General features: G+C 37.5%; 1 protein-coding gene across 3 annotated transcripts in view; it reads left to right on the top strand.

The window, feature by feature from the left end:
- The window catches only part of WAC (WW domain containing adaptor with coiled-coil), a 66424-nt gene that overhangs the window by 18018 nt on the left and 24544 nt on the right, over positions 1 to 23862 (top strand). For 2 of the 3 annotated variants that reach the window (XM_074574374.1, XM_074574376.1), the window contains 6 exons: positions 6511 to 6617; positions 7417 to 7532; positions 8030 to 8142; positions 9619 to 9927; positions 20984 to 21229; positions 23257 to 23379. In XM_074574374.1, the coding sequence (XP_074430475.1) occupies positions 6511 to 6617; positions 7417 to 7532; positions 8030 to 8142; positions 9619 to 9927; positions 20984 to 21229; positions 23257 to 23379 (1014 nt within the window). The remainder of the gene's footprint in view (positions 1 to 6510; positions 6618 to 7416; positions 7533 to 8029; positions 8143 to 9618; positions 9928 to 20983; positions 21230 to 23256; positions 23380 to 23862) is intronic. The other variant, XM_074574375.1, reaches the window with a different exon arrangement.

The following is a 23862-nucleotide window of genomic DNA, read 5'->3' as shown; positions in this document are numbered from 1 at the left end:
GCTGTCAGTTTATCACGTCTCGTAACTGCATGTCGTAATAATTAAAAAGTCCCTTTCTGTATTAAGATCTTATTTGAAGCTGTTATTTGAGGACAGAAGAAACTCTTCTTTGCTCTCTTACACTGTATTAGAGATGTAAATGTCTTCTGAGCTACAGTCAAGAATGAAAGCATTTAGTTTGGCTTTATTCTCAACTACCTCTAGTCTCTTTTTAGAGGAGTGTCCCATTCCACTTAATCCAAATGTGATAACATTAATAAGTGTTGCAAGATTAAAAAGACTTTAAAATTGACTGTCATCAGTGATGCTGTAGCAGCAAGTTTGTTTTTTATTTAACACATTGAGATCTTCTGGGGTCATGAGCTAAAGAGTTAGGAATATGACTGTATTGCTGAAGTTCATAATACTTTTTCCTATTTTCCGTGGGTAAAATTGCTTAATCTGCTTTTTCAAGTTGATTGATCTCAAATAAAGTTTTAGAGATGTTAAGCAGTGTTGAGGATGTTGCTAGCTTATTGGGATGATTATCCGGTGAATCAAACACTACAAAACAGCACAAACTTTGTTGTCCTGGAGAGGAGCTATGGTAGGAGAGGAGCTATGGTAGGAGAGGAGGAGAGGAAATAAGGCTTTGTAAGCTCTTTTGCTCATAGAGCTACTTGTTGACTGGTATAAAACATTTATTTTGAGGGGCATAATGAGTATGTAATTGGGCAGTTGGGCAGTACAGTGATCAGGCTAGATTTTCTTTCTTTTGGCAGAACACTGTGCATTCAACTTACTATGTTATGAAATTCTGGAAAATGTTACTGCACAGTTGGTGTGTTCTCTGAGGCCATTGCTCTGCTAGAAAAATTGCAAGTTTTTATGCTTTTAGTTGCCTATGGAAGGCAGCCATATTTTATTTCAATACAGCAGGCCACATAAAAATGCAGTGAAGAAAAATTGTGTTTTGTCGTGTTACTTTTACATGTGGCAAATAAAAATGGCTATGATAGGCTGTTCAGTTACTGCTGAGACATTGGGTATTGTGTTCTTCTTGTGTTACTTTTTTTCCTGCTATATGCAGAACTTCAGAAAGCGTTCTGCACAAAGATTTGCACTGAAGTAACAAAGATGTCAGTTGAAATACACTTTAGACATTTTAATTTAGGCTTACCCTAGATAATTTTCTATCATTTTCACTGTTTAAACAAGTCTTAATTAGTTATCCCCATAAAATATCGTTACCATAAACTATCTTGCTGTTAAGTTTCTCTGTTAAAAATAATTAGTGTCTGTAAGTTGGGCGGTATTTGTTCTGTTGAGGAAGTTCAAGTTCTAATATTGTCTCTAGTTTAATGAATTTGCTTGCATAGTAGCTAAGAGGTGGAACATGGAGTCATAGAACAGTATGTATGGAGTTGAAACAAGCGGAATGAATTCCGTGCTTTTCTGCTGCACAGTGTTTCTTTCCATATGCCTGTTTTCTGGGCGCAGAAAAGAAGACTTTCCTAGAGCCCTTCCTGAATCCCTGTTCCCGCTGGAGGGAGTGAAGGGGAAGACTGCCTTTGAGTTCCAGTTACAGCACTCATTGCTGCGGAGCACCTTTTGTGCTTCCTGCCCAGCTGGTGAGCATTTTTAAACTTGCCTTTGTGATATCTGCACTGGCACTTTTTATTACGGACAAAAGGAGAGTTAGGATATTAACAAGGTATTTGTCTGACTGAAAAGGAAACGTAAAATGCTCTACCTGTGCTGGACTGTATAAAGTCAATTATTGTATAGTACAGGACTATACTATGGCAACTACTGTAATTTTACTGTTTGTGCCTGGCTAAAATCTTGGGTGTGAGTGGAGGTGTGTGAATTTGTTTACTGTCTAATTTCTCAGTGTGTGTTTGTTTGAAGAGGATGAAAAACAGAAATTTTTTTTTACTGTTTGCTGATCAGATTGTAGATAATCTTTTGAAGGTAACTCTTAATGTGTTCAATGTTCTGATTTGTGCATTTCAGTTGGAGATTTTATGTTTATGATATTGTATAATGTTATGAGCTAGAAAGTTTTAATTAGGCTAAGACACGTGGGTGCCAGAGGATGGTGTGGAATGCATGGTGATGTATTTGGCGCTTTTCAAGCAGCAAGAAAATTTGTTTTAGCTGGTTACAAATGGATGCTGTAGTTGCTAGTATAGGTGTATAGGTTTTGCAAAGAAAAGAGTTGCAGTTTGTTCTTGAAAGATGGCAGGGGAGAAGGGGAGTTCCTTTGTTAGAGCTGTCTAATCCTTAGCTAACTCAGAATTTCAACTTTTCTTAATTTCACAGAGTTGAAGTGTTGTTATTGGAGGCTAATTAATGATGATCATTACTAGAAAAAGCTGACTGTGTTGCAAAATGGAATATTCTTATTTAACCCTATGTTATATCCATTTTCCAAGTCCAGTGCAGTGTTGAAGCCTCATTACAATTCAAACTGTCTTGGATTCAGTAGTTTGGATCTGGAAACTGCTTGCAAAAACATTGAAGTGAGTCTTTAAAGTGAGGGATGGCAGAATCTCAAATCCGTATTAGGCATTAAGTCATAGCTTGGTTTTTTAATTGGTTCACAGAAACATGCTTTTTGTGTTTTCTGATGATTTTCATGCATTAGTGAGGAAGATGTGATTTTTCATTTGAAAGACTTGAAGATAGTTAGGATAATTTAACCTTGCTTCTGACCTGTCCTGTGTCCTGTTCATCACTAGAGATAATGTTAGTGAAGACCTGCTCACACAGTGGCACCGCTACAGTTTTATATAACTGTAGTGCTGATGCCCTGCTTGGCCATCTTCCAGTTAGGAATAGCTCTTCCCAGATTTAACTGCTTCCAAAATAATGATTAAGCTGAGGAAAGTCAGAGTGATGGTGCAGTAAACATTTCCGTGGGGAATTCTGTAGCTGAATTGGAGGATTTATAACACAAGATGAATTTTCCTATGATGCCTCAAAGACACATATTAGCAATTGCTAAATCCTAAGGTATGGTAATAAGCATTTGAAAAATCTTTCTCGAGGCAAGTGGGACTAGTAAGGAAGGACTAACTGTAAGAGGAGAGTATGAGAAGTGTTATAATAGGACATCTTGAGGGATAGTAGCATGCTGTCTACCTCATCAGGCCTGTTTCTGGGATACGTCCTGATCTTAGTGATCCTGTTCTCATAATCTGCTTTGCCAGGCACGCAGCTGGGAGAAACAGCTGATTGCAACTCACAGCCACCTTAAAATGGCTCGGGATTAGGCTTTGCTAGTGGTGAAAGCCAGCATACAAGTAAGGGAAACCCCCGTTCTTTTTAGAGGTAGACCTCCACTTGTGGACTGTATGCGATTATAACTCCATGGCCTTTTAAAGATCTTGAGCAACTTCCCCATGCAACCTGAGCTGGCAAGGCTTGCTTGCCTGGGTTGTCCGAATTCCTAGGTGACTGCTATGCAGGTATGTACCCTAGCAAAGTTTTAGTACGTGGTTAATTTGGTGATATGGGTTTGGTGTTTGCATGGGATCTTTAAGCCCTTAACTTGTATAAAGTGCTTAAAACTCTTGTTCTCCAGAGCATCGTCTGCTTTGGTCTTGGAAGCTTCGGAACAGCAAACATTGGTTTGGCAGCCCTTTCATATGCTCATTCCCTTGAAGCTCGAGTACTGATCCAAACTTAAAGCAGTATTAGGCATAAAATAAAACAGAGGTATGGGGATGAAGCTGTACCCGTAATTACACTGTGTAGTTGTCCTGGACACCATTGGTGTCTGGGATTATTTATGGTTGGCCCTTGTAAAAGCCCAAGGCAATCGGTGTTGCTGGAGCAGCCGTGATCAGTTTTTATGCAGCTGAGGCTGTCTCGGTAGGGCAGGATCCCCGACTGAGGGCAAGCCCATGGGCATGCAGCCTGGGGGTCCTGCTAGGAGAACTGCAGCTCGGCGTGGAGAGGCCCGGGGGCTCCTGGTGGAGGAGCTGCCGCATAGTAGGCGTTTCGACTATTTCGACTATCGTGTCCAGCTGTAGGTGGGTGTGACTGCTGCAGCCGCTCCGCTCTGATACCCGCTCCGAGGTGCTTGGTGACTCAGTACTGGGGCTGGGAACCGGGGCGGCAGGGAAGGGTGTGAAATGGTGGGGGGATGCTGCTGAACTGTTAGACCGCGTGGGGGCTGAAAGTCTGCTCAGGGAGTTGGAGGGGTTTGTTTATGGGTTGGATAGAATTGGCTTTAAAGGATTTTATTGATTTTAATACGTCTGTTGTTGGCTCTTATTTGTATTTGGAAAATGCGTGTTGGATTAGATTCACTGTGGCATTGTATTTAGACCACTACAATATTTAAAAATCACCAACTACATCTTGAGTATGCTGAACAAAGTGTAATGTTACTGCATCCATGGCACGGGATTACAGTAAATAAACTATATCAGTGTTTTCTGAAGTTCTGAAGTGACTAATATCAAACTGTTCGAATGAGCCATCTGGTAAATTTTCGTCTTGTTTTTTCCTTTAAAAAGGGAGGGCATTTTACCTCTTAGTAGAAATGACCTATGTCTGTGTTAAAAATTCTTTGTGTATTTCTGTAGGTTGCTTAATTATTTTTATCTCGGTAGAGTTTGGGAAGGATGTAGTAAATAAATAAAGACTATTAACAAGATTATTAATATGAAAATATTAAACAGCTATCTCATGCCATAATCAGTGTCTAAAAAATAAAGTAAGACTGTTGGTGTGACTGACTGAGGAGTAAAGTCTTGTAGTTATAATATGCTTCTTGCGTACATTTAGTGAAATTAAATGTTTCTGTTTTTATAAATGTGCATTAAAGTCTAAATTGTGGAATTTTCTAATGTATATAACATGTAAAGTCACATTCACTAGAAGCTCAATTTTTTGTTGTCATTCGTGTGCATGTGTGATGTTGTGGTTATTGCTTTGACAAGCTCACATCATTCCACCTGGCTCTAAACATGCAAGATACTTCTGGTGTGGGGCTGATTATCTTATTGTCTTGATTTTGGAAGGCTGGATGACTGTATTTTGTATTTGAAGACAAGACTTCCACCCCCTGCCCCATCTTTAAAGAGAATGACGTATGGTTTTTAGCCAAGATAGTGTAGGAAAAGGTTCAGAGCTACTGATGGTTCAGGCCGCAATAACTCATGCGTGCGCAGATCAGCATTTAACCTTTGCAGGGTACTAAACAGATTAGTCATGGTGTACCTTTTTGCTTTAGTGATGGGCTCCTTATTTCTACACTGCAGGGTTAGAGGTGGGGAGAAAGAGGTTTGAAATAGTCATCTGTGTGTGTGGCTCTCCGAAGACTTTAAAAAAAAAAAAAAAAAAAAAAAAAAATGATTTAAAGGCTCTGTTCACTCCCACCTGTCAGTCCACGATCTGTGGACTGTTCTTTGTTGTAGTTTCCTGTAAGATACGGTATTTGCCATTTTCAGAGCACTTTGACTTCATATTTAGATCACTATACAGTATATGAAGTTAGTGGTATGTAATGTAGCGTCCCTGAGTATTTAGAAACTTCTCAAGAGGCAGAGGAAAAATAAAGGCAGGGAAAGTGTTATATTTGTAATATCTAGGTTTTTCACTGAAATGTGTAAGAAAATGATACTTTTTTTTTTAGTTTGGTGTGATTTATGTGAACATTTAAAATTTAGGAAGATGAAATCATATGAAGAAGAATGGAAGTGTGTTTTACTTGCTTAGACATTTTCGAGGAATGGGAGGCCTTAAGAGCACGAAATTTAAAATAAGATTGCGAAGGGCCTTGTTTAATTGTAATTAGAACTGTTAAGGTGTAATTGGTGACTTTATCTTAGGCACAAATTTAGATGTAAACCGTGTTGAGAATTATCTCCCTTTTAATTTCCCAGCTGTCTTTTTGTGTCCAAGTGTTTTCATGGCGACAAAGAGAACTAAGTTACCTTGAGAAGCAGTTGTTAGGGAGGCCAGAAGCAGGTGGTGGTTTGGGAAATTGTAGTTGTCAGTACCTGTACTGCAGAGACTGGGTGCAGGAAAATTAATTTAATCTATATCCACAAATAGAAATAGTTACCTAGAACCAGTTACAAGTAGTCTCAAAAGGGTTAAGGAAACAGCATTGTTCCAGTGAACTTAAAACCTGATTTTGTGTATCCAACTATGTAGGCTGTTGATAAACCCATTTAAACTTTCTGACTTACTGTTGAGGAGAAAATGTCTCTTAATTTCTGAATTGACATGTTAGAACTCCTCCAGCCATCAAAAATCTAAAGGCTACTTGTTTATTTCTCGTGGAATGAAGTTTCAGAGTAAGACTAGTGAATGGACATACTGCTTTACGCTGCGTGAAAAAGGAATGCGCATGTGGTCTCCTGTAATATTTCTGCATCTAAACTATGCTGTTGTCCAGGCTGTGGACAACTTGCCTTCTCCCCTCCCTGCTCCTTTCCCCTTCCACCCTAGAATGCAAATGGTTGATTTATTTGAAAACATACGTGAACAGTCTTTCTTTTTCTTCTTTAGGGACCAGTTACTCTCCACAAGAAAATTCACATAACCACAGTGCTCTTCATAGTTCAAATTCACATTCTTCTAATCCCAGCAATAATCCAAGCAAAACTTCTGATGCGGTGAGTATTTGCCATTGGTGTTCATCCCCTTGTCACCCCATTCACACACACTATATTTTCATCATTTTGTGTAAAACAGGCAGCATGTTCATTACCTGCTTCATTGAGTTTTCCAGCATCAGTCTTTATTTTATAAACACTCTGTAAACGTATTACATGTTGTAAAACTATTCTAATTGATAAACATTAGAGCTTTGAGGTACCTGTCTTGAATTTTAAAATACTAGATTATTTAAATGAAGTAGATACAGAGAAATATTTTCCATGAACTATGTTGGTAAATCTAGAGAAGACGGTATGATTTTATTCATTTAAGAGGCATTGCACACTGAATTTTAGTCACTTCATTATCCAGGTTTTAGTAGTTAGGGTGGTGCTTGATAAAAATTGCCCTGAAAACAGAATAGATAAATTTATGAAGTACAGAAAAAAATTCAAAAATATAAATAATTTTTCAGAAGTTTTAAGGTGCAGGAAACTAATGCTATCAATATTGATATTACTGTACCCCTGTAATATCAATATCAATACTGGTATTACTGTACTAAACATACTATTAGATTTTGTTTCAGAGTTGATGAGAATAAAACAGAAGAAACTGTTGCAGAGTGCAACAGGAGTGTCGTGTTCACGTCTTTAAGCTATCAAAATGAAACACGTTTAGGGATGGTGTAAATGGAAAACAGTGGTATGGGTGCATATGAGGACGCTATTTAGTTTTAAAAATGGCTGAAGCTTTTAAATTTATGTGTTAAAACTTTCAAGTAGCCTTTTGTCCAACCCTGTTTCTGTTTTAAAGGCTTACGATTCTGCGGATGATTGGTCTGAACACATCAGCTCTTCGGGCAAAAAATACTACTACAACTGCCGAACAGAAGTTTCGCAATGGGAAAAACCAAAAGAGTGGCTGGAAAGGTATATGTGTGTGTCTGTTTTCATTGTAGAAAGAACAAATACTCTTAAGCTCATTTAAGAGCAGTTGAGCTTATCTAATAGATTAATGCTATAAAAGATGGTAGTCCAAGTCTACTGTGTTCCTACCCTTACCATGACCTCTGGCACCTGTTTTATCCCGTGATGATCCGGAGTGGTAGGGGGAGGTATGGTTGGTTTTGGTTTTGGGGGTTTTTTTTGGTAGGGTGGTTTGGGGGGTTTGGTTTGGTTTGTCTTTTGATGGGTTGTTTGTTGTTTGGGTTTGTTGGTTTATTTTGCAACGTTAGTGAGCTGAACTAGTATATTGGGGGCTTTGACAAGCACTGATGTAAGGAAACGATGGATGGAGTTTGCCTACCCCATCTGTAGCAGCAAACTCCTAGGATAGTTTAATTCATCTCATGTAACTTCACCCCTAGGAAGTGTTATATTATCAGGTAATATAAGTTCTTACTTAACTTGTGTTTTCTTTTCTTCAGAGAGCAGAGACAAAAAGAAGCAAGCAAAATGTCAGTTAACAGTTTTCCAAAAGATAGGGATTACAGAAGAGAGGTGATGCAGGCGACAGCTGCCAGTGGGTTTGCCAGTGGAAGTACGTGGTTTTTTTTACAGTAATACATTCTTGCCTTGTTTGCATTACTGTTTTCCTTTCCAAACAAACAAACAAAAAAGTTAAAAATCCCTTTCCTTAGCTGTTTTTCTCACCTTTTTATATAAAAAGGCCAAAGCAGTTAGCACAGACAACTCTCCCAAATGTTGTTTCTTAAAATAACTTTGAGCCTTCACTAGTACAACGCTTGCTTAATGCTTTTCATGGTACTCCTCCTTTTTGCAACTTTTACTGCCTAATCTAATTATTTTATAGGTTGTTATTGAAACAACTTGCCCTGTTTATGGTATAGTTGGACTGTCGTGATCATTGAGACCTGTTAATGTCATATTCTGAACTTAAAAATAGAGATGCAGAAGTCTCTTCTAAAACCTTGATTCCACATCTGAAAATAATAAGCTAATTTAATGGATTATGATATCAGGGTTTTCAGAGGCTTGTGTACATTATTGAAAGCATATTTTAATCATGCCAATACTCTCAGCAAAGCCTTTCCTGGACTGAATTTCTGTTACTTGGAAATTTTTTTCTTGATACCTAGCTTTAATCTTTGCCAAATTTTTCTGGGAAATGGTTGTACTGTGAGTTTTCTTCTGTATGATGATGCAGTTTGCATGAATTTGTAGTGTAGTTCTCAGGGTGGTTTAAAAGTAGAAGCCAAAGTATTAATCTCCCCCCACCCGCCTTGGGACTTGACAAGGGAGAGATGTATAAAGGAGTGTTTTGTTGTGTATGCTGAAACATACTGCATATGCTAAAACATACTGTACACTATGAAAAGATAGCAGAAATGCATATTGCAGTAACTATTTGTTTTGTTACAGTCAAAAATCTAGGAATCAATAAAGAGAATTACTCTGTATTTGCTTGGTATCTTCCCTGTGTAGCATATTTTAAAGTCTCCAATCGTGTGACAAATGCAGATTAGTCATTCATTTAATATATAGTCTTCTTGAATTAATTCAATTGAAAGTAAATTCTTTGTAATAGGATTCAAGTGACTTGAAGTGGAATTCTTTGAAGGCTAGAATTTGAAACTATTAAATTATACTTGATGTTTAGGATTTTCAATGAACAAAAGAAAAATGGCACGAATTATCTCTTCACACTGAATATAAGATAGAAATAATAGACTTTAATTTAGATTTTTTTAGGAGACTTCAAAAGCTAACTTGACTGTAACACTTGTTATAAAGCAGCCTTTCATCAAAACACAGTGCTTAACCGGAACTCTAAGTCAAGCAAAGGTCAGAGAAAATGCATTTTGCCAGTGAGTAAAATTGAATTTTGCCGTTTTTGATGCTGATCTACTGGAGGCTTTTTTTAATCATAAGAAGTTCAGTCAGCTCTAGTTGTTGATGTGCACCTGTATTAATCAAAATCATTGCAATCTTAGACAATTTTCTAATTTAATCTTTTTTTCTTATTGCAACGTTACTTGGGGAATCCTGAAAAAAGTGGAAGACAAGCATTCCAGTGACGCCAGTAGTATGCTCCCACAGAATATTTTATCTCAAACAAGCAGGCACAATGACAGAGACTACAGACTGCCAAGAGCAGAGACTCACAGTAGTTCTACTCCAGTACAGCATCCCATCAAACCAGTGGTTCATCCAACTGCTACCCCGAGCACTGTTCCTCCTAGTCCATTTTCTCTACAATCTGATCACCAGCCAAAGAAATCCTTTGATGCTAATGGAGCATCTACTTTATCAAAACTGCCTACATCCACATCTTCCATCCCTGCACAGAAAACAGAGAGAAAAGGTATGTATAATGAAATTCCTTCTGGTGTTTAAGATGATGCGTTGCATTTATGTTGCTCGTTCAAAGTATGTTAGTTCTAGAATTTAAAGTCATTTTTCCTGTTGATTGAATGTGCTTAGAACCTGATTGCTGTTTTGGTCTGTTTATTTCCCCTTAAACAATGTTTGCTGTATCTTACACAACTTCAAATCGACACTGCAATATTTACTGTTTACTGGCTTATTCTGCAAATTATAATTTCAAATGATAATTTGAAAGATGTATTTTAGAAGAACATATTTCAGTTTTTGTCCTCCCTCCTGTTGTTTTGGATCTTTGCCATTATTTTAGTTCTTAACTTAGAGCTACACCATTTGAAACTCATTTTGGACCATTATATTTTATGAACTGCTGTTACTGTTTGGAATGCCAGTGTCAGACTTTTCAGTAAACACGAATGCAATTTGTTCAGAAAGCAAGACAAGTTTTCTACATGTCTGTAACAGCTACTCTTCTGTTTTGATCTGTGTCTTGTGATATACTGGATCTTCAGTTCTAAAGGTGCTGAAAGTTTGTATTTTTCTTAATACCAGAAACATATAGAGTCATTAAGTGAAGATCAGAACTTTACTGTGCATTGGTTGTGACCCTTCGAAAGTCTGTATTTTAATTGGATTTACTTCAATATTAGGGAAGAAGACCTCAATACGATTGTGAGAGTCAAGATGTGTGTTATTAGTGGTAGTGTGATAACTTTGGTATAGTTGAGTTCTTAGAGAGTAACATTGTATAAGAAAATTCTATTTTGGGGACTTTGGGAGAGGAAAGAGTAATTTCTGATAAACATGTCTGGTTTTAATTTAAAATATTGCCTAATTAGTACGATACTAAATTCTTTTTTGAAAGATGGCTTTTTGCCCTGCTGATATTTGCAAGTCTGTCTAGTTACAGAAGAACACTGCAGTGCAGTGGTAGCTAAAAAGAAGACCAAAAAGACTTAGCTCACACATTGCTTTTACAGTCTGCATTTGCTTTCTTGCCTCCAGTTTTATTTATTAAAAATTCCACCTTTTACACAGAGATAAGTGCACTTGGCTGTCGAAATATCCAAACAATACCATACTCTTGCAAATACTGCAATGTAAGAAAATTGTGCATGTAAAGAAATTTTGTATGTTTCTCTTGAGACTGTGCAATTTTTACATCACCTGGTACATGAATGTTGACTACAAACTACAGAGGAACAGAAGATTTTCAGCAAGCCTTTTTCTATTCAACACAGTAAAGCAAGAAGAAAGGTCTTCTAGTTTGTGCATGGTTCCATGCATGAATACCATAGTCACCTGCTTCAGTTCAGCCTTTATGTTTTGACTGCAGTTTGATGCACGTTTAAACATGACGGTGCAAAACATCCCTGTCAAGTGTTCTCTCCTTTAGTGTATCCTTACTCTCTTTAAAATATACTTAAAGAAAATCCTTATTGTTACTCAGTTCAGGCATGTACTTGATTCTTGTTTGGTGTGTGATCAGACTTCAAACTGAATATATTCTTTCCCTGCTTTACTGCATACCTTTATTAGTTGCTTCCACTTAAATTGAGCAACTGAATCTTACTGCAATTGGAGGAATTTCCCATTGTGACAACTGCTACAAATGTTGGCAGGGACTGCTAGTATTTCTTACATATGACATTCATTTGAGAACATACAATTGGGTATGAATAGTGAAAATGATCGCACAGGGTGGTCTTGACACTATAAATCTTACTTTCGAATCCATGTTACCATGGATGGTTCCATATTAAATAATCACTTAATTTCTGTATTCCTATGTCGTTTTTTTAAGTCTATATGGGTTAAATGGATAGATTCTCTGTAATCCTCTTGCCTCGTTGGTGTGTTTCATGGCACTTCATTATGAGCAAATGTAATACCTGACCTTCAGACAGGGTGGATTCCAGAAAGTTAGTAAGTAATTGGAGAATTAGAATAGATGAATGTTAGGCTTGAAATACTTATTCCAGAAAATGTGAGTTTTCACGTGTTGCTTGAATACCTCTCTTCTTACAGAAACAGAAAAATTCAGTGCAGCTTATATTATAAGTGATCATTTAAAGAGAATATTCAGTAGTCTTGCCTTTTTCTTTTTTTGTGAATGTTGGATTTTTTTTTTTAATGTAAAAAATTTGACCAGTATAATTTCTGTAGCATTTTTCATATTTAAATTTAAAAGAAGGGAAGAAGCAGTGCTGTGTGTACATTGGGATGTTTTTGGGTAGTTTTTTTCTGTTACTCGTTTTCCCAGAGGTGACTGTGAACCTGCAGTACTATAGGTATGCAGTGTTTAAAAGTATTTGTAGCTGTTATACAAAATGAGGAAAAAAAAAAATGGCCTGAGACGCTCAGTTCAAAAGTGTCTTTGTAAAATCGGAAAATAGTTTGAGGGGTTTATTTTTACACTAGTAAAGCAAACAGCCTTTGATTTTTTTTTTTATTTTTTTTTTCTGTTGGCTAGCTGTGCCATCCCTCTCTTCTTAGAAAAAGAGGTAAAGCTGTATTTTTTTTGCTTATAAAAATAGCTTGGTCCAAATGAGTGGTGTGCACAGTAGTCCTTGCCTAAATTGTCAATGTGTTGCTGGCAGCCTTACGCCAGTGTATATGTACCACTGTTTTAATAGTTTTGTTCTGAGTGTGTATTTTTTTAATGCAGTAATAGTTGTGAAAAACAAAAGAACAAAAAACCACGGAAACCAACAACTACAGTTTTTTCAGCTCGATCTCTTTTGCTGCAGGGGTATGTTGTAGTCCCACAAGGAGATTGAATAAAATCCCTGGCTGAACTCTAGCTCAGCTGTTAGCAGTAGTCCTCTGCCCTCAATGGCTGGCAGTAGTGGAGAGTTCCTGGGGAACTATTTGACCTCTACCCTTTGGTTTGAATGTTCCAGTCAGAATCTGCTGCTTCTGTTTGTGCTCACTGTGAGTGCTTTATGCAGGTAACGTGTGGGGTTGCTTTTCCTACTTTTTGGCTGCTTTATCTGTAGGGCACATCACATTTTCCTATTTCTGATTCAGTTACTGAATGAAATGTTGTATTGTCCGTAACTTACCAGTGTGTCTGTCTGTAGGATACTACTTCTCACGCCTTTCCTCCAGGTCCCATCAGGCAGCACTTCTGTTTCTAGTGCAGCAATACTCCCAATTTTTTCTGACAAACTTGGCAAGCTGGCCAGTGCAGTGCTGCCTGGGTTGTGACCCTGAGGCTGACGGATTGAAGTGGTTGGTCAGTGGCAGATGAGCTTCTTCCTCATCCTTTTCTCACCCCTGTGGTTTTCTTACTTGTAACACTTGCTAGTCTTTAGCAGTCAGTTATTAACATTGCTCCTGGTATCATTGCATCTTTGGCTGAGTTTTGCAGTTTTAAGTATATTACTCAATTCATACAGTGGTTAGAAAAAATTATGCTAGTGAGACTGTTAGAGGTGTTTCTTCCAGTACTTTCTACTTGTTTGCTGAGCATTGCTGTTACATTTATTTTGGCAGCAGAGATAAAATATGAAAATTCAGTTTTAAGCCTGGAGTGATCCAAACGAGAAAAATACTGAATTTTTTACATTTTGGATAATTTGAGTGTATTTGAGAACCCAGTTACTGTTGTTGCCATAGTTTCTTTTAGCCAAATGTGTTTACAAAATGCATTGCTTATAAATATTTATATATTTTGGTGTGGCTTAATGTCCTCAGTAGATCAGAAATGGACGATGCAGAAAAGGTAAATGTGACTGTCACTGCTCAGAGAACTTAGTTGGTGGACTATGTCCTGGTTTGAGGTAAAACAGAACCAACTTTCTGTTCAGTAATTTTATTTCTTAGCTAGGCCTCTTGTAACTCTCTGAAATTAACAGCATGTTGTGTCTAAAATGGTTTGTTCAGAGTGATAAGACAGTTTGTGCCAAGGAATGGTATGCAGAAAGGCGCTTGCTTATACTTATTGCTATGACAACCAAGGTCAGCTAATTTTGTTATTTGCCCTGTTGGAGGGTCAGAAGCGGAAAAGCGTAGAGGGGTCCCACCTGCAGGGAGGAGCAGAGAGGACAGGTGACCCAAAACTGACCAACAGGGTATTCCATCCCATCTGCCCCATGCTCAGTATAAAAGCTGAGGGATCAAAGGGGCAACTCTTTTCCTTCAATGGCGGACGTCTGAGGAGGACCCTGTCTGTTCATCTGCCTTTGATCCCTATCGGTGTGTGCCTGATTACATCTGTGGAATACAGTTCGCACCCATCGCTGAGTCCGGTCTGGGACTTCCCCAGTGCCTGCTGGTGACATCATCCTGCCATCTTAATACGGTTTTGTATATGCTGTGTCTATTTCATTATTTTCCTTTTTATCTTATTGTTAATATTTCATTAATGTAGTTTAGTTTCTTCTAAACTCGTAAATCTCTTTATCTCTCGTCCTCCTCTCCGTGTTTGAGAGGTTGGCGGGGGGGGGCGCAGGGGAGCATCTCTTGAGGGCCGTTGGCCAATTTGGCCAAAACCACAACAACTGTATACCTAAAGTACTTCAGCACAGATGAATGTGTTATGATTCTTAATCATCAATAGTAAATCAAGCAGTTTAGTTAGCTCTTCTAGGTGGTAGTTGTTTTATTAGTATAGCAGAGGTGAGGTTTATGAGGCAATAAGGCATTGAACTTCTGAACATTTTGTAATGCAATTTTCCTCCTACAGAGAGCATGCACACTGTGAGAGCACACGTGCATGACTGTTGCTAGCAGAGCAAGGATACAGCTCCAGCTCACAGTAGAGTGATTGGGTACTATTGTAGTGTTGAATCTAAGGGACTTTGAATGCATTGTGGGTTTTTTTAAATGGCATAAAAAATTACATCAGTGGTAAAAGCTATTGGAACACTCAAAGGATCATGTTGATTTGGGAATTATCCAGTCAATTACCCAGTAGTGGGTAATTCCCATGTCACTTAAAAAAAAAATCTTTGTTGAAATAAATCAGTGGTCCATATACGTGGCAAGCTATATCTAGTAGTATTCTAAAGCTACTCATTGTGTAGGGAGTACTGATATGTTGTGAGAAGGAGGACTGAAGGAAGTTACTGCACGAAAAATGCATTTCCTCCTCTTGTTTCTTTTTCCCCCACTCACTTCTCTGTCACAGCGATATGCCCGGATAACTCTGCATACCGTGGGTGAGAAGGGAGCAAGCAAGTACTAGGAACAGGTACTTAAAGGACTCCAGCAGGTAGAACAGGGTGGCTGAGACACAACAGAGGTGTGGGAGTGCTTGTGCCAAAAGCTCTTCATTGAAACAGAGTAGCTGAACAGTCAAAAGACTTAGTTTTTCACCTCCCTGGATTAGCCTAGTGCGAATAACTTCAACTGTAATTTATTAGGCTGAGAATTGCCTTTCAGAATGAGATTCACTAGTGGATCAGCTGTTTGCTTAGTAGCAAAGGTTCTTGTGAGGGGCAGAGATTGGTAACGGCAAGATTCAGCAGCATTTGAATATACTGCCTCAAACTCGGAGAAGCAAAGCATTTGCCTTCTTGTATCTAGGTGGTAATTGAAGAACATTGCAGCACAACTGCTGAAAATGATCTATGGTGTTTTTTCTGAAAGGATTTCTTGTCCTTGTTATTAAAAAATCCACGCTGCTTGGAAATGTGCAGTGTAATGTTTCCATTTTGACTTGACATGATGGTTTTTTCTGGGGCAAACAATAGCCTCCAGCTTACTTCAGTTGAGATACCTCCCTGTGAAACCTGCAGCATAGATGCACTTCTGTCATACAGGCTCTTGTCATAGAGAACACTGCCTGATAACTTCTCTCCTTTTTGTCCAAAAGATGTGATTGCACGTCAGCTCCACCAGAGTAGGTTGTGAATGGAAAGCTGTTTCCTAATCATCGTGATATTCCAAAATTATTTTCATTATAAAAAGCTTTTTTCTGCTCATTGTAATGTAAAACTAATTAATAGTTCTTCACATTAAGTTAATCTCCACATCTAGTTGCTTTTGTTTGCCATCTGATTACTTTGTTTTCCTCTTTTGTTTGGGTTTTTTGTTTCGATGGCTTTGTTTTCTGGTCATTTTCTTTCCATATGATGGTCCAGAAACTTGTTTAGTTCTATGTTGTAGTTCTATATGTAGGGTGTGTCTAATTAGCTTATTAGCTTGATTACATGATTTTTACAAAATCATAGAATGGTTTAGGTTGAAAGAGCCCTTAAAGATCATCTAGTTCCAACCCCCCTGCCATGGGCAGGGGTGCCTGTGACTAGACGAGGTTGCTCACAGCCCAGTCCAACCTTTTCACGTTGTTACAACAAAGTGAATGGATTTTTTTTTTTTAGAAGTTTTCTTGAAAGCTCCAAAAGTTGAAATTTTAATGTGCTTAGCTTACCATGGAAAAATTAGTACACAGTCATATTTTGCAGTCTTGCAGCATAGTTCATCTTTTTTTTAAGAATATTTTTTGTATAAGACACAGACCAAATTTGCTTTTTCTGTTTGTAAATTTCAGTTGTAGGTTCAAAGTTGGTGTGATTGATGTATTAATGGTTCCAATTAGGTTTATAAATGACTGCTGTGTAATCAAAAGCCGTACTTTGCAATAATACTGTAGTTAGGTTGTTAATGAACATGAACTTCTGTTGACACAGGTATAGAGACCAGTGCATCAGAGCAGTAAAATTAAAGGACTTAGATTTGTAAAGATACTTCACTTTTCTCAGTATGCTCTGTTCATTTTGACTGTGTTTCATGGTGATTGAGGCTTCAAATGCATTTAAGAATTACAGGGCTGTATAATTCTAAGCATTTTTTAAAAATCCTAGTAAATGTTTTAGAAACTAGGAAATAGTGTTTAAATGTTGAGAAGTAAATTTAACTGTGTGGCAAAACATACAATGACACAGTCTCTCCAAGCAGAACAGAAAAGGGGAATTAAGGAGGAAAAGAAGGGAGTGAGAACTTTCTGCTTCTATTTGTGGAAAAAGCAGGGGAAATGCACTCACCCCAGTAAGTGATATCTGAGGATTTTTGTGAAAGAAACATTTAATCTTGAGGAGTTTTGATGAGTTGTGTTAACTTCAAAGGCAAAACTTGCAAGTTCTGTATAGCATCATAAATTAAACCAGTTTTAAGTCTTTGTAATTCTATTATACAAAAATGGATACGTAAGTGTTTAGAGGCTTTGTTTTATCAGCAGTATTTCTTGGATTTATTTCTGTGAAATCAAGTGTCCAGTTTGGAAGACATGGAGTAAGATAGGTTGGTTTAAATTAAGGTAATAAAAGTTGTGATTATACAGAACTAATCTGTGTTCTATATTGTTTAACATGTTTGTTTTCAACACAAAGGAGTTTCCCTTTGTAGAGAACAAAATAGCCATTCAGGCTCCTTAATACAAACAAGAAATACTTGTATTTCCACAAATGTTTTTTGCAACTCTTTTTTGGCAGAAATAGTTTTATACCCTTTATTTTACTATGAATAACTTAAATTATTTAATTTGTGAAGTGCTGTGGTGTTCTGAGCATTCATTGTATTCTGCATCCTCTATGATGTTCAGTAACACAAAGTTGCAATACAACATACCTGTAAATAGGCATGATTATAGAGATGTATTCTTTCATAACATTGGAACTGTTGGCTTTGTAATGTTAACAATCTCAAAAGATCGGAATGTTAGCGTTAGACACCATCCTTTTTTCACATCGCTTTCTCTAGGTGTTTAGTCTGGGTGATTGTACAAAAAATATCTTTCACAGGTATATTTTAACACATACTTAAAATGCCTGCAATAATGCAGCTACAGAATAGTGTCTCCATATTGTCTAAAAGAATTGACTGTGTTGTTGTGATGTAATTCAGTTTGCATTTTTATAGCAGAGAAGCTCACCCAAACTAAAGTACTTTTACAGACCTCTTGGAATTCAATGGTTTTGTATGACCTATTTTGAGTCTTTTTATTCAAGAAATGAGTAAATACACAGAACTGGTCTTAAGGTTTGCCTTCACTGCATTGTTTGCTCAAGTTTGCCTTTGATTCAGTTCATTTTGTGTTCAGAACTGCAGCATGGGTGAAAAATACTTCCAGCCTTTTGGTATGGTGGTGTGGTTTGAAGTTCAGGTATTGCTTAGGTGAATTAGTAATATAGTAGTGAGTTGCTTCTTTGCTTAAAATAATTCCCCTGTGAAGACAAGCCTAACTACATTAAATATGTTTTGAAATCAGTGCTGGTAGTTGCTTAGTATTTTTCTCTGTTTTGTTTGGTTTTAAATTAGGGTGTTTTGTTGGGGCTTTGGGTGGTGGTTTGTTTTTGGGCTTTTTTGGTTGTTGTAAGGTTCTCAAAATTGTAGGGTAGGGGACTTGGAACATAAAGGTACTAATGTGCCCCATTGTGCTTAATTCCCTTGCTTTTGTCTGCCAGTGTATCTCATCCTTATGTGGACTATGACAAATCCAAGTTCAGTTAAACTTTACATGTTTTTGTTTAGCATGGTAAGATTCTTGTTTGCTTGATGTGTGTTGACTTGCAGTTGTCTGAATAAGTTTACTTTGAACACCGTTAACGTAAGATTTTATATGTATTATTTCTATAACAGAGACTTTTACTAATGACTTACTCTTTAAAGGGGGGGTGGGGAGGGGTAATACCTAATCAACTGCCCTAGTCACATGTTACTGAAAACCATATAAAAATTTTGTAACTACTTTTTTTCCTCTTCAGTCTTTCTAACACCTCTTGTCCCTTTGTAAGTTCTTCTTGTGAAAGCTCCTGGCCGAATGGCCAGGTCCCTTTACAGATACATTGAAAGCTAAATCGTTGTCCTGAGGAGCTTGTAATTAGATAAGGCCGCCTCTTTTTTAGAAGTTTGCCTGAAACACCAAAATGCCTCTGTGTGGCTTGACTATTGCAGCTTTGCAAGCTGTCAAATTTGGATTCTCCAGCATAAAAATGGTTTAGATTCTGGTTTAGGTTTCTCGGCTACTTGGCTGAAAAAGGGGTTTTTGGAATATCTGTGACCTATTATGAACTATTTGTACTGTAACTGCAGTTGCAGCAGAAGTCCCCTTTCTTTTAATTGGGATTTCTAATCTCATTTAACTTTACATACTGATTCTCACTTCAGTGGTTTTTTTAGTGTTCCACAAATTAGTCTCAAAAGTTAGTGTCTCTAGTTAGTTAGTTAATCTCAAATTTAGTCACAGATTAGTCTCAAAAGTTGCAATTAAGGCTGTCAGAAAACAAAAGCTTTTAGAAATTCTGTAGCATGTCATTCTTGCGTAGTAACACAAAACAAGACCCTTTAATTTTTCTTCTTTACTAAAAGTGAGCCTCTTCTTACCTTGACCATCTCTCCAAAGGAAAAAAAAAAAAACCAAACACACACACACCTTTAGAGTAAAAGCGTTTCCCAGGCAGTTGTTATAGCTTTCATTTGGATTTTTGCCTGAAATGTGGAATATCCAGATAGACATTCTCTGCCTAGTTTGAGATGGGGTTGAAATCCAGGTCTTCAATATTATGGGCAAGCATTCTGGCTGAGATCTTGGATCCATATCCATCTTTCCACTCTTCATCCAACCTGTTTGGTGCTGTAGAAGCATTAGTCTTGGTTGAGTTTGGCAGCAGAGATCTCTGATGTGTTTAATGTGGATGAGAGAAGCTAAAATTGAAATATAGTGGTCCAGGCTTCTTAAAGGAAGGATATATGATGTGACTCGTGATACATCTGTAGTAAGTGGAGATACTTACTCCTGAACTTTCAGTGCAAGAATTTCTCACAGTATTGGAAGGGAGAAGAAACTTTCATGTTAACTGGAAGTCAAATTTAAAATTAATTGAATAGCTCACATTAGTTAGAACAAATTGCCATATAGTATAATTGGATTTAAGTACTAAGCGTTTCCGTGGATAATAAGTGTTGATATTTGCTAAAATGAGATGAATAAAATAAAGGATATAGGTCTTGATGCTTCAGGAGAAGCTGGCAAGTTTGAAACTAATTATGGGCAGATGCATTTCTAGATGCTTTTCCACTCTGCTGTGGGGATGTTAACAGCTCGTGTTGTATATTTCTAGTACAGCTCATTATCGTGTCTGTGAATCCTAAGCAATGTAGCTGGATTGTGAATGTTAGACTTGGTCTTCATTTTGTAACATCTTGTAGTCGGGTGTCTGAATAAATGAAGCACGGCTTATACCTTCCCCTCAAATGTGACATATTAGCCTATCTGTAAAGCCCATAGTATATTTTTCAAAGAAAGACTGGAAGCATGAGTAAGAAACATAGAATATAGAATAGAATCATAGGGTTGGAAGGGACCTCTGGAGATCATCTAGTCAACCCCCCTGCCAGAGCAGGGTCACCTAGAGCAGGTTACACAGGAACACGTCCAGGTGGGTTTTGAATGTCTCCAGAGTTGGAGACTCCACCATCTCTCTGGGCAGCCTGTTCCGGTGCTCTGCCACCCTCAGGGTAAAGAAGTTCCTCCTCATGTTTAGGTGGAACTTCCTATGTTCAAGTTTGTGCCCATTGCCTCTTGTCCTGTCCCCGGGCACCACTGAAAAGAGCCTGGCCCCATCCTCCTGACGCCCACCCTTTAAGTATTTATAAGTGTTGATAAGGTCCCCCCTCAGCCGTCTTTTTTCCAGACTGAAGAGACCCAAATCCCTCAGCCTTTCCTCATAAGAGAGGTGTTCCAGTCCCCTAATATGAGTACATGCACAGTAAAAGAAAAAAATCACTAAGGAACTTTTGTCCCACGTTTGTCCTAAACATTAGGAAAAAAATTCCCATTTGTAGTACTGGCAGCTTTCAGTCCAATATCTTGAAATTGAAAATTTTTTGTGTGTGTTCCTAATAAATACTAAGTTCAGTAGCATAAGTTACACTAGATATCAAATATCTTCAATTTTTGTTATGTTTTTTTTCCTCTTATAACAATAGTTAAGCATTTGATCTTATGAATTTAATATGAATATTATACTAGTGAAAAGTTGTCAGGTTATACTGGGGAAAATGAAAATTACTGTCTGTCTCCTGTTCAGAGTCTGCATCTGTGGACAAGTCTGTATCCCATTCTTGCACAACTCCTTCTACATCTTCTGCTTCTGGGCTGAACCCAACTTCTGCGCCTGCTTCATCTGCTCCTACAGTTCCTGTCTCACCTGTCCCACAATCGCCAATTCCTCCATTACTTCAGGACCCAAATCTCCTTCGACAGCTGCTGCCTGCTCTTCAAGCCACCTTGCAGCTTAATAATTCTAGCGTAGATATATCCAAAATCAATGAAGGTAAGGAATCTATGAAGGTGATGTAATCTCCTATTTACTCACATTAGTATATTATTGGATACTAAGCTTTAGTAAATGCAAACCTTACTTTAAAAGAAAAGTGAATAAATGAATCCCTAGGTAAAGTGGGGATTGGTTTTGTTTATTTGGGTGGGGGTTTTTCCTGTTAAACCTTTTTAAAACAGACAAGTAGTGTTTAAGGCTGTTAAATGCTGATGTATGTGAGCAGTCTAATTGAGACTGGTGACTTAATTGCTGAATCAGCATTCATCTGTTGCACAAAATTTAGTTAGAGCTTTTTGTTCTTTTGTTTCGTGCAGTGTTCTTTGTTTTCTGTAGTTTGTGCTGCTATTCTAATAACATGTTTGCAAATACTGAAACTTCTAGGGATTCTTAAATCTTGTTGCCTGTCAACTTTTTTTTTTCTTTAATAGAACATGTCAGCCTTTCTGAATAAAGAGAGCATATCAGTAATTTTGCTAGCAGGTTAAATTTTGTGCATGTCATCAGTGTATCCCTTAAATTTTTGTCACGTTGGCCTAGTTCACTAGAAGAAAGTTTAGAACTAGCTATAGTGCCTTTCACTGCAAGAACAAGTAGAGTTGATGCACTTTGAATGTAATTTTATCTGACATGGTGTCTCCATGTGATAGGTTACTGATGAAGAAAGTGGTGTGGGATTTTTTTGTTTGCGTCTTTGAACTTCTTGCACACTAATCAGCGATTTGGAAGCAAAACATTTACATATAATGCCCAGAGTTAATTATCCTTAGCTTTTTAAAAGTGCAAACCTTGGAAGTCAAAATAGTAAAATTTTACTTAAAATTTTACAACTTACGTATGTTAGGTTTATTTATAAGGAAAAGCTGTCAATTGACTTCCTTTTAATCAGCAAATATAATGGCTTCATTCAGTGCTGATATGCAAGTAGATTATTGTTTTTTCCTGTGCAGGGAGAAGCTTTTAAAACTCTAGAGCACTAGGTCGGACTAAAAAAGTAGGAGTATCATTGTTGTTAGTGCTAAAAAATGAAAGGTCCAATCAAGACTCTTAATTGTATTTTATTAGAAAGCTGCCAGTTTAAGTTCCTAGTCATTTTTTCTTGCCACATCTGAGCAGCAGCTGTGTCTGTCTTGGAAACGAGAGTGTTCAATATTGTTCTGATGGCATGAGGGCCTGGCCAGCAGGTCCACGTGGGCAGAGTGACTTCAGCTTGTGCAGCAGGACTGCCCTTACTGTGCACATGATGCAGAGTTATTCTGCGTTTGTGCTGGTGAGTTGGTTTTTTCAGACTTGTGCACGGGTAGTGTACGTTCAGGAAGTATCCCGCAGAGCCTGTAGACCTTTCTGAAAAGATTAGTTCAGAGGCTAGGTCTCATTGGCTCATACTGTGAGATGCTCTTCCTGTATAGCACAGTTTTAAAACAGTTGGTTGAAAATGATTAATTTTTTTACTGGAGTGGGGGATGGGACAGCTAAACCCTGAACAAATGTTATATCTTTTAAAGAAGAAACACCCAAGTGTCTGGATTTTTAACTTGAAAGATCTTTTCTTTTCCCTTGAACAGGAAGTCTTCCCACCCTGCCCCATCTCTTTTAGTGAGTTGAAGTGATACTGCTGTTTTGCTTTTTTCTTTTTTTCTTAAATTATTGTAGTTTAAAAACAAACAAAAACCCCCAAACATATTCTGCTTACTACAATAACAAATTGAACAAACGTTCTCTTTATGTTTCCAAGAACTACTATTCATCCGTAAAATCAAGCTGAAGAATTAAAGTTAGTTTCTAAAATAATTGGTATTTTTGTATGTCTCGGAGAAAACTACCAAATAAAGGACTTTAATGAATGCTTGGCATGCCTAACAATTGAACTCAAGTCATTGAAAAATAGTTCAGGTGGCTCTTTGGCCTATTGTGGATATAGGATCAAAATCAGAAAGAAAATGCAGCTTAAATGTATTTAGCCAGTTTGAAGAGTTTAAAGTGATGTTGTAGAATTGCCAGTAAAACAGAATGTTTGTTTTTAGTTCTAACAGCAGCTGTGACACAAGCCTCTCTGCAGTCTATACTCCATAAAATTCTTACTGCTGGACCATCTGCTTTCAATATCACTTCCCTAATTTCTCAAGCTGCACAACTGTCTACACAAGGTATTCAGAGTCTTCTTTTCACTTTTGTAAAATCATTACGTTGCATTTTATAAAGGCTGATACAACTGAAACTTGTAGAAGATGTCTCTTGTTGTATCTTTGGCCATTTGGTGTAGAGGATGTTGAATGACAGGCAACTAAGTAAATGTGTCTGTCTGTCTCGCCTTTTGGGATTTTCTTTGTACGTTAACTAACTCTATATGAGTAACGTGAAACATGTGCGAGACCCTCTCAATTTATTCTGAACCTTCATTAGACATTATTTAATGTTCAATATAAAACACAACTGTTCCTTGTTTGAACACCCTTTTTGTAATGCAGTGCAACTGTGACTCTTGGGGGAGGCTTTAAATTCTTAAAAGAGAGTTTATTCTATCTGGTGGGGTTTTTTTGTAGCCTTCCAGGCAAGATATTCCTTCAGGTGTCTTCAATACATTGTGGTTTCTAACTTAACAAAGCTAGAAACTTAAACCAAAACAGTAA

Source organism: Larus michahellis, chromosome 2 (genome assembly GCF_964199755.1).
Source record: "Larus michahellis chromosome 2, bLarMic1.1, whole genome shotgun sequence".
Classification (NCBI taxonomy): Eukaryota; Metazoa; Chordata; class Aves; order Charadriiformes; family Laridae; genus Larus; species Larus michahellis.
Note: the sequence above shows the minus strand (reverse complement) of the source record. Positions and strands in the feature narration are given on the sequence as shown.